The sequence below is a fragment of the Buceros rhinoceros genome, unplaced genomic scaffold, assembly GCF_000710305.1.
Source record: "Buceros rhinoceros silvestris isolate BGI_N320 unplaced genomic scaffold, ASM71030v1 scaffold8798, whole genome shotgun sequence".
NCBI lineage: Eukaryota > Metazoa > Chordata > Aves > Bucerotiformes > Bucerotidae > Buceros > Buceros rhinoceros.
In genome coordinates this window covers 1-12,839 of record NW_010425061.1, presented here as the reverse complement: position 1 = coordinate 12,839, position 12,839 = coordinate 1, and the positions used below count along the sequence as shown (strand labels likewise).

At 46.7% G+C, this 12,839-nt stretch overlaps 1 protein-coding gene across 1 annotated transcript in view; it reads right to left on the bottom strand.

Moving 5' to 3' along the window:
- CNOT1 (CCR4-NOT transcription complex, subunit 1) overlaps positions 1-7,725 on the bottom strand; it is a 47,419-nt gene extending 39,694 nt beyond the window's left edge. The window contains exons 1-7 of the mRNA XM_010140997.1: positions 7,441-7,725; positions 3,190-3,297; positions 2,395-2,493; positions 1,788-1,856; positions 1,634-1,688; positions 1,029-1,232; positions 47-215 (exon numbers count right to left, since the gene is read on the bottom strand). Of these exons, the coding sequence (XP_010139299.1) occupies positions 47-215; positions 1,029-1,232; positions 1,634-1,688; positions 1,788-1,856; positions 2,395-2,493; positions 3,190-3,297; positions 7,441-7,542 (806 nt within the window). The 5' untranslated portion in view covers positions 7,543-7,725. The remainder of the gene's footprint in view (positions 1-46; positions 216-1,028; positions 1,233-1,633; positions 1,689-1,787; positions 1,857-2,394; positions 2,494-3,189; positions 3,298-7,440) is intronic.
- Positions 7,726-12,839: the final 5,114 nt, after the last annotated feature.

Below are 12,839 nucleotides of genomic sequence, written 5' to 3'. Positions count from 1 at the left end.
AAGCATGGCTACCCAAGATGCTTGAAAAATAAACTTTCCAACAAACCTTGTACAAAAGCCATAGCCAACTTCTTGCATGAAATCTGCCAGCGAACTCTCCATCATGGTTTTGGCTATCCCTCCAGAATCAGGCAGGATCCTGTCCATTAGAATGTCCCGTTTTTCAGGGTATAAAAGTGGTGCAAGCACCACAGGGCAACGCTCCTGGGGAAAATCTAAAGGCAAGAGTTAAAAACAAAGTGTCAGAACCTCCAGAATACCAGTTGCATGCAAACGACTATTCAAAAACAACTCGACTGCTGGGCTAGAGTTTCCCCGCTGCTGCACAAATCAAGAGGGCACTCATGCAGCATCCCTCCATCCCACTTCCCAGTTCTCTACTGGCACTCGGATATTCCTAGAGAACAAGAATGTGGAACAGATGAGGTTCATGCAGGTTCAGGGCTAGCAGCTGTGCTGGAGTAAGTTTAGAACGAGATTGTCACCAACAGCAGTCACCCAGAAAAAGCACAGAGCAGGAAACAATACAGCAGCACAGCACAGGCCTTTCCCCTGGCTCAGAAAGCATTAGAAACCAAGGATCTGCTACGGAGTCCAAGTCCAGCAAATCTAACCAGGCACTCGGACAAGGAAAGACATCCTCTCTTCTTCTTTCCAGGGAAGCAATATTTGAGAGCACCACAGCAACGAGGGGGTCAGATGGGCAGGTGGGAGTTCTGCTCACAGGGGAAAGCAGCAAAGACACCTTGCGGGTGGGCCTGAGACACCACTATCTTTAGGATGATGCATAATGTCTCCGTGCCCTTTGGGCCATTCAGAGAAGAGTTCTCCATTTCCCGAAGCAAAGTGAGGGGAATTATAGAATTACACTCATCTGCATGAAGCTAAACAAACAGAACAAGTATTTTGCTCTTCTACAAAGGGTGCCTTCCTCTAGGTCCAAGGAGGACCAAGGAGTGACTTGAGTTAAACTCCGTTAGCTTCAAAGTCTGCATTTAATCAGGCTTCCCAACCACCACCACACTTACCTCTACGTAATGTTTTGAGGAAAGCGTCAATCTGCTCCTGTCCTACCCCAAAGGCTCCCTTCTGCCCAAAAAGGAGATGGGAGAGGAGAAGGTGCAGGACCTCTATTGCAATATCTTGGAAGCCACCTTCTTGATTTCCACTGACGTCCGCGTCAATGTAAGAGCGCAAAAGGTCCGGGAGTTTCTGTTTGATAAACTGGGCAGCTTTTGAAAACAAGAGAGGATAGAGTCAAACCCTGCCATTTCTTGTCAACGTTAAAACTCTTTGTAGCTAGGTGCCATTCTTTTAATCAGGCTTTGTCCACCACAAGCCCCAAGAGGTCAGTTTTAAATAGCAGTGTCATGATCCACACCTCGGAACTCAAATATTAATGGACTACTAAAAGGTAACATAGCACAGGACCTCGATTTGATTGACTGTCTAGCAAGTACGGAAAAGACTACAACTTCATGTACGATGAAGATGACTGTGCTATCTACTGCCCCTCAGACGCCAATAGCACCACTAATCGCAAGGTCTGGCGCTCCTCAGGTCACACAGGCACACATCTAACCATCTACAAAAAAAGGTGCCCTTGCTGCAGCCCTTTGGAAGTGTCACTTACCAAAACCTCGTAGATCTGAGCTGAACGAGTTCAGTAACGCGAGACCAAAAATCACCTACAAACAAGACCAGACGTCGTAGTAAGGGGACATTATCCTCTCCAACAAGCTTAGTCAAAAAACATTCAAGTATTTCTGAAATAAGTGTTCACCTACCTCTTGAACTTTACTTAATTTGATGACTTTACTCAATTGGGCAAATAAATGGGGTGAAGGCTTTAGACTCTGAAAGAGGCAAGCAGAGTGAAAGGGGAGCTGTTAGGGGATTACTCTCACTCGTAACGCAGCAGCTATCTAGAATCCATTTGCAGGTCAGCAATATTAGTAACTCTTCTGCTGTAGGTTGACACAAGGATTATGTATCTAAACAAACTAATAGCTTTGGAGCTATTTTTGGATACATCTGAACTAGAAGTTTCTTCTATATATCCCACTCTTCCACTACCGAACCACTACCGGGGCTTTCGTATTGAAAGCGACAGGAGCTCTGTTTTGCTTCTGGCTTACACAAACTAGCCATCAAGGTTTACCATTAGACTAAGGTTTAAAATCAGTCTGCAGGCATTCTGAGTGATGGAATAAATTGCTCAGTTTAACAATAAAACCCCCCAACTTCTGGGCAAGCTGTTTTTGAAGACTTTAGTGCAACCATTCTTAGCCATAAAAATAAACCCAGGAAAAACACAAGAGAAAACCAGCAGGTTTCCTGCAGACAGTTCACTGCGGTTTCTGGCACAGGGATCCCCTTCACGAACAAACAAACCTTCTGATAGTGCAACGGATTGTCAATGGCGTAAGACAGCGTCGAGATAAAGTTTGGTTTCGTAATCAGCGACGCACACTCCTGGATCAGAAATTGGGTCTGAAAAGAACAAAGATAACTTGGCCACTCGTGGTTTTGTAATGGGACAATAAAACACAACTTCTACTGTCCACTGCATGCAGGAGAACTAGACAAAAATAAGGTGCTTGTGTCTTTAAGGGCCCAAATTCTCATTAACATGAACTAGTTTCCTTTCATTCCATTTTTTCTTTGGCTTTAGTTTTCTTCTTCTTCTAAGACTAAGTGATCAAATATTCCCCATTCCATGTGGAAGGTTTCATTTTCTGTAAGCCTCCTCACACATTGCCACAGACAATGGAAGAATATTTGATTCCTGCTTATGAGCTAAAAACCCTGCAGCAAAATCACTCCAGGATGGAAACGCTCCTGAGAACAGACATAGCCAGCAGCAGAAGTGCCAGCCTGTGGATCTGGACAAAGTTTTAAAGGACAAAGAAAGGCTTTAGAACAGAGCACTGCATGTGGTATAAAGAGCAATTGTACTGCACTGTACTATCTGTGTTTCCAGATCAAGCCACTGTAGAGTCAGATATCAACAATTTGTTGTCTTCTGACTTGAGGACTGGCCAAAGGCACTTGCAACTGAAAGGCCAGCAAAGAAGCTGGCTTGAAGCAACTCCCTCTAAACCACCTTTGTGCTTAAAATGGATCAAATCCTACTGCAGGTTTTTAACAGCCAAGACTAAGGAGGGGATGCCTTGGTGCAAACCATACCTGATGAAAATCTTTGCCACTGCTTTTACCATCGCCACTGAAATCCACGTGCGAGAATAGACAGCGTAGTAAATGCCTGTCTGCCTCGGGACCGTGCCTATTCACAATCTGGAAAACAATTCAAGGAAAAAAAAACAACTTGGTAGCAAAGGGTCATTACAGAGCAAGATCTGGGTCTAGCACCATGGACACAGCGGTACTTCTAGGGGTTAAGTCATCTACGGTTTTAACCAAACTGCTGAGAGTGACCCTTATTAATCAGCAACCTAGAAATCAAGTCATTAGCCCATTTGCAAATTAAAAGTATAAACAACAAGATAAAGAATCTAGACAGCAGTCATTGACTCAGAAGCCACGTGTTTCCTGGGTAGTATTCTCAAAGTTAAGTAAAAGAGGGGTTTCAAGTCACCCAGACTATGATCTCAAGCTTCTCTGCCACCAGAGCAGCCCTGAACCCACAGTGCCATGACCTCACTGTTCCCCACAGCTACAGTGCCTAACTCCACCGCCTCAGCACAGCTTGCACCTCTGTGCTATGCCTATACAGGAGGAATCCATCCCACAGACAAGCCATCACACAGTAGCTTCTACGTCGCCTCCTGCTCAGGACTGACTTATAGAATCACAGAGTCATCAGGTCCAACCGTTCACCCTGCACATTACTCCAGGGTCTCTTCAGACAGCAGGGAATGGCACAGGACGGGTTTCCTGCTCTTTGAAGAAGCAGGTTCATCTCAGACTTGTTCACATGCAAGCTTTAAAATCAAACACCACACACTGAACACCTATAGCTTAAACCTTTCACCCAGTCCTTCCCGTCATTAGAGCTCGTTCAACTCAACTCTGCACCTCAGTCATGAAGAGGTGAGCTGAGCTTGCTAATCTCCAACACCTAGCGCTCACTGCAAAATCTTAACGATACTACACTCTTATTAGCATCCCTATCACTTGCCTTAAGCTTAACTCCTGGCTACAGAGCAGCTCATCAGCTTCTTGTCTGAAGTACCTTCAGGTTGTTTCTGTACTCACTCATTTCTTTAAACCTCATCATGCAAAGAATTACTTGGTTTTAATAAAACCCATACTGGCAGAAACTAGGAGTCACTCATCACCAGTAGCTCGCCTCTTCTGTCCAAATAGTAGCAGTAACATCAAATGCAATCTTTATCTACTAGCAAAACTCTTGCCATTGTTTCCCCCTTTCTAGCTGCAGGACATGCACAGCGTGCCAGTACAAACCAGCAGCTCTGACTGTCTCCGCCAAGCCCTCCGCTTCCCCTGTTCATCATAAATATCCTTGTTTGCTGGTGGTTTTTGTGCAAGAGACAAGCAGCATGGCTTTAGGCTGTCTCTGCTCCAGCTCTGCTGTTTCGAATTGTTCTCATCTCAATTCTTCCACCGTTATCTAACACTATACATCCCCTTCCCTCACAGCCGGCTTATTCCACGGGCTGCCAAGTTTTCTTCTGCTGGAAAGAAACATCCGAGTTAGACACAGCTCTGCTTCTTGAGCAGAGGCTAGAACATAAATGCTCACGGTGTGGCATCAGTCCAGAGTAGGTAGCCCACCCCGGCTATGGTGACAGCGCTGTCTTCGAAGGCAGCCATACCACACCATGGTTAGGTAGGAAGGTGCTCAGACTGGTGCAAAAGGCAGCGAGTTCTACTAGTTAGCTCCAGCTTCAGAAAACAGGCAATTCACTTAGGCAACCCCAGTTAAATACATGGATTTCAATGTGTTAACAAGGCTGGCACAGAGCTGGATCAATCTCCCAGGGAGTTACTTGGTGCTGTGACGAAGACGATTTCTTCAAAGCAGGCGGACGCAGAAGAAAGCTGGACATCCTAAAGCCATCAACACAACCCTGCATCAGAATTCAAATGCTCCCCTGCTTAGAAGCAACTTCAGAAGGTTAGTAATTTGAGAATATTGGGGAGGATAGAAGAGTGAACACCAAAAGTACAGGGTAGCATCTTTCAACCCTAACTACAGGCACATGAAAGCTTTTCCAGGGAACGAGAGTTTAGTTTTCCTGTAGAAAGAGCTGAAGGACACCTTTGCCCTGGCGGCATTCTGGCACACTTACAAGACAGTGCACCCAGTCATAACGGAACTGGGAAAGGCTGACTCGGCTGTGGCACAGGCTGCCCAGGGAGGCTGCAGGTCTCCATCCCTGGAGGCACTCAAACGCTGCCTGGACACAGTCCCAGGTGACTGGCTCGAGGCAACCCTGTTTGAGCAGGAGGCTGGACCAGATGACCTCCAGCAATCCCTTCCCTCAGCCCGTCAGAGTCAGCAGGACATCTGAGCCACCCGTATTTGGGTTTATCATACAGAGACTAGTGGGGTTTTGTTCAGGCAAACACAGGGTCAGAGCAAAATAACCGCTTCTCTAGATCCAGATAATTTTGCTTTCCTAGATGAATCTGTCCGCAAAGTCCTTTCCTCCTCCCCAACTGGGCTCTCTTTACCATCAATTTAGGAAAGGAGACCACAAAAACTCACCGCAGAGGAAACCATTCAATAGGATTTGCTCTGACAAATGTGTAAGTTTGGTGGTTTTTTTTAAACACACATTCTATTTTTTAAAAGCAGTCTTAAAGGATCACCTCTGCTAAACGACTACTGAAAGCATGTTTAAGCAGAAATTAGTTGCTCCATCTGCTATGCTTGAGTGTTGTATTTAAATTCAAGTGTCATTTTGGTCAGTTGTGACAAGAACAGCTCGAAGTATGGGTTTCTACACACTCTGTGCGCTTACAGACAAGCTTTGGCATAACTCACTCCATTTTACAACAAGTTACCCTGAGCAGTGTACCGTCAGGCAGTGTTAAAACACACGCATATAAGCTCTACAACAAAGGGAAGATTGAACTAGCAATCACAGAAGTCAAGTAATACCAGGAAGTTTAAAAAAAAAAAAAGAGACAAGGGATCATGGCTGTTTTAGAAATTTAGTCTTGAAGTCCTAGAAACTGCTGCCTTGGAACCAAACACAGACAATCCAGTCATTTCCACAGCTGTTTCCAGTGCCTCACCACAGTGAGTCCTGCCACGAAGGACAACAATCTGTCCCCCTTCCAGACATCCATATTCCAGCTGAATGGCAGATCAACTCCTCCCAAGTCACAGAAAGGCCTATAACCCCTTACGTAAGCGTTCATGCCGGATCTGCAAGCCGTGCCTCAGTCACACCTTGTTGCAAAAGCTGCCTGTTGAAACCGACAGCGATCGAAAGAACCCCGTGACCCTGGAAGAGCCCGCTGCAAGTACTGAACATGCAAAGACATGGGAACTCGACCCAAGTCACAGGAGCTGCACTCTCCATGGCTTACATTATCATTTTAAGCAGTGAATATTGCTGAAACCACCCCTCTCACCTCAAGATAAGTAAAGAATGCACTTTCAGAGGAGTCAGCTGTTAGCAGAAACTCCCTCTGCTTAAGCCCTCTGGCCTCCTAATCTGATTCAAGTCACTGCAGGACAGCACCAGTGTAAGGAAAAAAAATTTAACTGGCCCAGCTGTCTGCTGGGAACTGAACTAAACCAGTTTCTAAAACTGGCTCAGTAGCATTCACTTCCTCCTAAGCGCTCCTCTGCGGATAGTGCTTCTGAGTCCGTCCTGCTAGGCAGAGCTATTTTTAAAAAGGGTCAGTTAAACCAGAATTCTTGACCAGATCTTAGATATTTGGACTGCAACCTGCAGTTACTCTGCCTGCCTTCTGAAAACCCAGGGCCAGGAAAGTCAGCTTGGCTTCCCCATCAAGCCACACTTCGACTCAGATAAGGAGCAAAAAACTTCCATCCAAGGTACGTGAAAGCATTCAGATGTGAGTAACCGTGTGGTCACGCCTTCAGTGTGACAGACTAAACTAGTAAACATGCATGTTCTCCTCCCTCTCCCAATCAAGGTTCTGAGGAGTGTCCAAAAGTTGAAGGATTTAACTTGAAGGAGTTAGGAAAGCTCTGCACGCCACCCTCCAAGAGGAGCAGTCAATCCTAATGTTCAACTACAACGACGACTATTCAGCTACAAAATCTCAGCTCTGAGCTGCCGATTTCCATGACCCTCCAGATGAAACCAACAGGGGTATCAGAGACACGGGCTGCGATTCCCAACACCGCTGAAAACAGTACGCAGGAACGCACGTAACAGCCCCGCGGAGCAAACTCACACCGGAAGAGAAACTCCATTTGTCACTCCCATTTTCCCTTCCCAAAGTCTTCTGTGGCACCACGGGTTTACTCACATGCTGTATTTCCTGCTGGCTGGCTCGGTAGTTTTTCTTGGTTAAATTGTCCACCAGGTAGCTGATTTGAGACAAGGCCAGCGAGAGCGAGTCAAGATTCATTGCTGGTTGGGGCGGAAGCAGGCGGCCGAGCCCGGCGCAAAATCACCATTATTCCCCTTTAGTCACCTCAGAGACAGGTTAATTCTTTTTCCCCCAATTAGCCTGTGTCTGGTTGTGTTACTTTCTTCAGCTCTTCTTTCTCAGCTGTCTTCCTCCGTTCTGAAACATGGCACCTGAAAGACAGAATTTACGTTAGATTAAGTTTTGCAGCAACTTCACAGCTATGTTACAGGCACTGCTGGTAACTCCCTATAGAACACTACCGGTTAAATTAAAATAGGGGGGTTGGATTTTTTTTTTTAATTAGAGAAAAAAAAAACATCTTTAAGCTCAAGTTTACACAGCATTAAAAACAGGTAGTGGTTTCCCTGCGTTTTCTACTTCCAGCAGAACACTACAGGGTGGAAAGTTAAGCCCCAGCGGAACTGAGCACTATACCAAGGAACACAAGCTCAGTTGTTTTCACTCTACCTGGACACATTTATTCATTTCTGTATTTTGCCAGTCTGAAAGAGCCAAACAGCTCAGTCAGGAGAATGACCAGCGACCACCCTTTCAGCACTAGCAAGAAGGAAGAAAACAAGACACATGATGAGTTAGACACTGCACAGCAAGAGAGGACACAATCATTCAAAGCACCAAGCACAAGTTTATAGTAAAATGACAACAAAAAGGTGCTTTTCAACCATCTCTGCACTATTGTGCCTCACTATTACCGTAGCATCGCACTTGACTGTACACACCAAAACAAGCAGTTGTGGATGAGCAACACGCACAAGGAATCTCAATAAGCCAACCCCAACACTTGGCTCACCCCAGAGCAGCTCTCCAGCCAGCTACAGCAGCGCAGCTTGCCAGCTTCATAAATTTCTATGACAACACTAAACTTGGCACTTGACACCTCGTCTGCTAAATTACACGTGGCCAGTGTGATAAAGCTGCATCCCCAAGCAAGTCCTGCAGAACCAGCAGCCTGAGGAGCTGAAGGAAGGCGTGCGCTGGGGCAGCGCTGTAATTTATCAGGGCTGGGATCAAACTGGAGAGTCACTGTTTTGAAGCTCCTCTCAATCAAAACGCAAAGGTCACCAGGCTTCCCGCCAGGAGCCTGAAGATCCCTTTTCAGAATAAAAACTACCGCTTTACAGTCAGTCATGCTTCTGCAAGAACGGAACAGGAACAGCACTGGGGCAAGCTGGGAAGGCCGTGCTGGGCCAAATGAGATCTCCTATCCCCCAACGAGCTCCTTTATCAAATCCTACCACAGGCAAGGAAAGACCGTGCTGCTCTTCAGAAAAGTTTATTAAATAAAAACATGGGTAAACTATTTGAAAGGAAGGATAAATCAACTGACTTGCAGACTTTCACTACGCCACAGAAAACCCCACATACTCCTAGGAGCTCTGTAAGACCCTGCTTAGGCAAAAAAAAAAATCCTTACAGCTCTCAAAAAAGACATTTTCAAGTGGCAATGTTGGAAGCATTCATCAATGACAAGGCGCTTGCGCTGTGAAAGAACGTCAGTGTATTTAAAACTGTAGCAGAAAGAATTAGAGAAAACTTCCAATGTTTTTCCCCCGTACATCTGACAAGTTACAACTCATCACCTTTACATGCCGGTGTAAAAGCCCAGCGACTGTGAAGCAGCTTCGCAGGAAGGGAGATAGGCACAAAAGTTAGCAAGATTTCTCAGCAGCGCAGTACCTGACCGATGGTCGGTTTGTTTAATAACTCAACTTTCAGAATAATCCAGAAAGTGTCACTGGGCACAGCAAGGAGACGCTTTCCAAGAGTTTTTCGCTGGCAAGGTTTAACGTGCTGGACCAACACAAAGCTTCTGCAGAGCGTTTGTTAAAACTCAAGCAGACAGACTGCCGTGCCACAGTGCTGACACCCACCGCAGGCAGCGAGCAAGGGGAATTCAGCCCCTCTCAGAGGCCAGACTTCAGCAGCCAGCTGAAGAACTCGAGGGCTGGTTGAACTCAGGAACAGGGCCCAAGACAAAACTCAGTCATTTTTAAGGTAATAACAGAAGTTTCAGAGTCTGCCCTGAGGAAGAAAACCCCCATTTCTCTGGGTATTGCTCCTCAGACCAACACAACCAGCACACAATCACACCTCCTCCACCCAGAAATCCAGCTTTTAGATACTGGAACTTTTAAGTTAGGCTGAGATATAAATCTGATCCTCCGCGCTACAACACACCACCCTGCAGAGCACTGACACCCCCCTTCGAGCATCACTGTCTTCTCCCAAGAAAAGCAGGGATGAGCCCCTTGACACGCTTTAACTGCATGGAAGCACAACGAGCTTTGCCACTTTCTGGCTGTAAAAGCCGACGGTGCCACCAGAGAACCCGGGCTGGGGTCGCAATGGGACGCTGCCGGTCAAAGGAGCAGAGCAGGAGCCCGAGCGGGCACCACGAGTTAAGGACACACACAATAGCCGAGGAAGGCGCTTCCTACCCGTGTTCTAAACATACGGGTTGGACGGTGGGTATCCCGATGCACAGAAACACCCCACTGCTCTCACAAGCCTCAGATGAGGAGTGTTTCAGAGGCCCAAGAGGTGCAGCCTGACTGACAGCAGCGCAGAAACCCCGAGTGCCGAAGGGAGCCCTGCCCAGCACACACAAGTGCACAGGTCGGTCTGCTCATTCCGCCAAGGCACAAATTCAGTTTCTCCAGCACCGACTAAGAGAGCCATGACCGCCACGCAAAGCAGCCTTTATTTTTAGATGCACGTACCCTTAGTGGGAATGAACCTCCCCACACTGGCCTCAACTATTCAAGCAGCTTTCAGTCCAGGGAGCAAACCTGCTCTCTTCACAGGTTCAAGAAAGTCAGGCTTCAGCCAGAGAGACCTTACCAAAACAATTTAAACCTGCTGACAAAACGAGCTACTGCCAGTGACAGGCGCTATGGATGGAGGTATCGGACACAGCACTCTGGAGCTCTGAACAATATTACTCTTTGATATTGAGCATCACAGCTGATTTTTAAGAGGTGGAAAATGCCCAGATCTACAGTATTACGTAGCCTGAACACTTCCTAGGAAAATCAGCAGGCCATCAGCAAAACATTTGGCGTGTTTCAGGAGACTGAGCAGCAGAGTGCTGTTGGGTTATTAGAACATAAATACAACACAATTTCAGGCAAGAATCCAAAAATCACAAAACAGAGAGAGCAGATCTGGAACGAGCAGTCAGGTTTGACAGAAACACCCTCTGCTGACCTGGAGCAGGTCACTAGGAGTAACTAAGCCTTGCTGCTGAAGACAACACACCACAAGCCTTCCACCAAACCAGCCTTATAAAGGAAGTCATTTCAAAGCTACTTTAAGCTGAACTCTGCTTTTTTTTCTGGTGTTTTGCAGAGGTAAGTAACTACTCCCACTGGGTTTCAAGAGCTGTAAGTATTTTACACCACGTGTACCGCACGTGTACAGAAACAGCAACATCTTCACTGAGCAGATTCTAACCCCCTGTCAAAAAAGATCATAAAACATGCTAAAAGCACCGCTGCTAAACCTGTTCCTCAGGACAAGGTCTCTCACTCACTGCTGCTCCCAGGCACACACAGAACTCATGGAAGGGCACCACACCTCTCAGAAGCCCCTCGTGAGAAGCGCTCGAGGGGGAAAGGTTTTGATTCACACCACAGTTCAGTCCGACTTCAGGATGTCTATCACTGCAACCTACAGGGAGAAAAGCCTCACAGTGTAAGTCACACCAAAGGAGAACAAGCTCCTGATTAAAACGAGCTCCTGATTAATTTAACTGGTTCAAAAGCAGGTGTTTACATGTAGAAAAGCCTCCTGAACATTCCACCTGCTGGAAAACTGCACACAATTCCAGCCCCTTCCCCAGCTTCCAGCTTCCCCCCAGGAGGCCAAGATGCTGATTAGACACAGAAAAGCTTTAGTTTAGGGAGAGCAGCTGCACTAAGGACACACGTCCGCTCCCGTACACCAAGGGCAGTTGAGTTTCAGGTCTGGAACCTACCTCAGGCATGAGGAACCTACTCAACGTGACACAGCCACATCAGGCATTTTCACATCTCAACGGGGATTGTGTACAGAAAAAACAAACCCAAGAAACTGTCATTTCCCTCCTTCCCTCCAATCAAACACTACAGGATAAAGTTTCCACTGGAGGGAAGTTCAGGGAATTTAGCGACCTGTTACAAAGGCTTCGTGCTCTTTTCCCAACCAAAAAGTGGTTTAAACAGTAAAATGTTGTTTGAAAAGGCACAGGAGAACCGCGGTACCCACGCAGTAGGGATGGTTATCGAATGAGAGCAAATCCGGCTAAAACAGCGACAGTAATAAGAATTCCCAGCACTATTTAGTGATGACCCTTCATGGGGTCACAAAAAGTCACTATCCACTTTTCCCAAGTTATGTCGGCGCAGCTTCTCTTCCACTCCCTCCACTGAACACCAAGGGCAGCCAAATCGGCATCAGTTTAAAACGAACTTTAGTTCACTAGAAGGATAAACAGGATCAGGTATTTCTCTGGAGAGGAGAGACAGGGAGGCAGCAAGCTTGCTGTGACTTTGGTGCGGCAACAGCAGCATCAGAGCAAGCTTAAAAGCATAAGGGCAGAAAACCCCACGACAATAACAAGTCTAGAGAGAACAAACAGGTCTATTACCACTAACCCTGTTTCCTGTTCACAGGACAGTCACCTCACCCAGACCTGTCCCTATAATTTTAACCAATGTAGTTACCCGAGATACAGGAAACACTTAAGATGCGTGCACTAAGAATGACTTGTCAGGTGTCCTACCTGCCCTGTTAGCGCTCTGCTGAGAGCGGACACGGTGCTTCCTTCAAACACGCGGGATTCAGTCAGTCAGTCTAAGCCTACGAGGTACCAAGAGACCAAGTGTCTGCCTTTGTATTTTTGTTAGTTTTATCTCACTGCTGTTGTACGTACAGCCCAAACTGTTTGTGGTTTGTTGAGACTAGCCCGTGGCTGCTCACTAACCTTCCTGTACAAGGAGAACAAGGAGCTATTTCTAACAGCACAGCATCTGTCAGAACGGCCAACTGTTGCTATTTCTAGTTTCAAAATCAGTCCTTCTACCGGGCAGCACATTGCTCCTCACGGGAGGACGGCGCTGAGCAGCGTTTCTTCCGTGTGGCCTGCAGGAAGGTTATGTCACCGGCTTATTTACTATAACTCACTGTTTACGGGTTGTTTTCTCTGGGTCAGTCACAACAACGAGGCCACGGGGCCGAGCTCAGGGGCAGGCCCAGCACCGGCCACTTGCTCAGTCTCTCTGAGCTTCACCTGC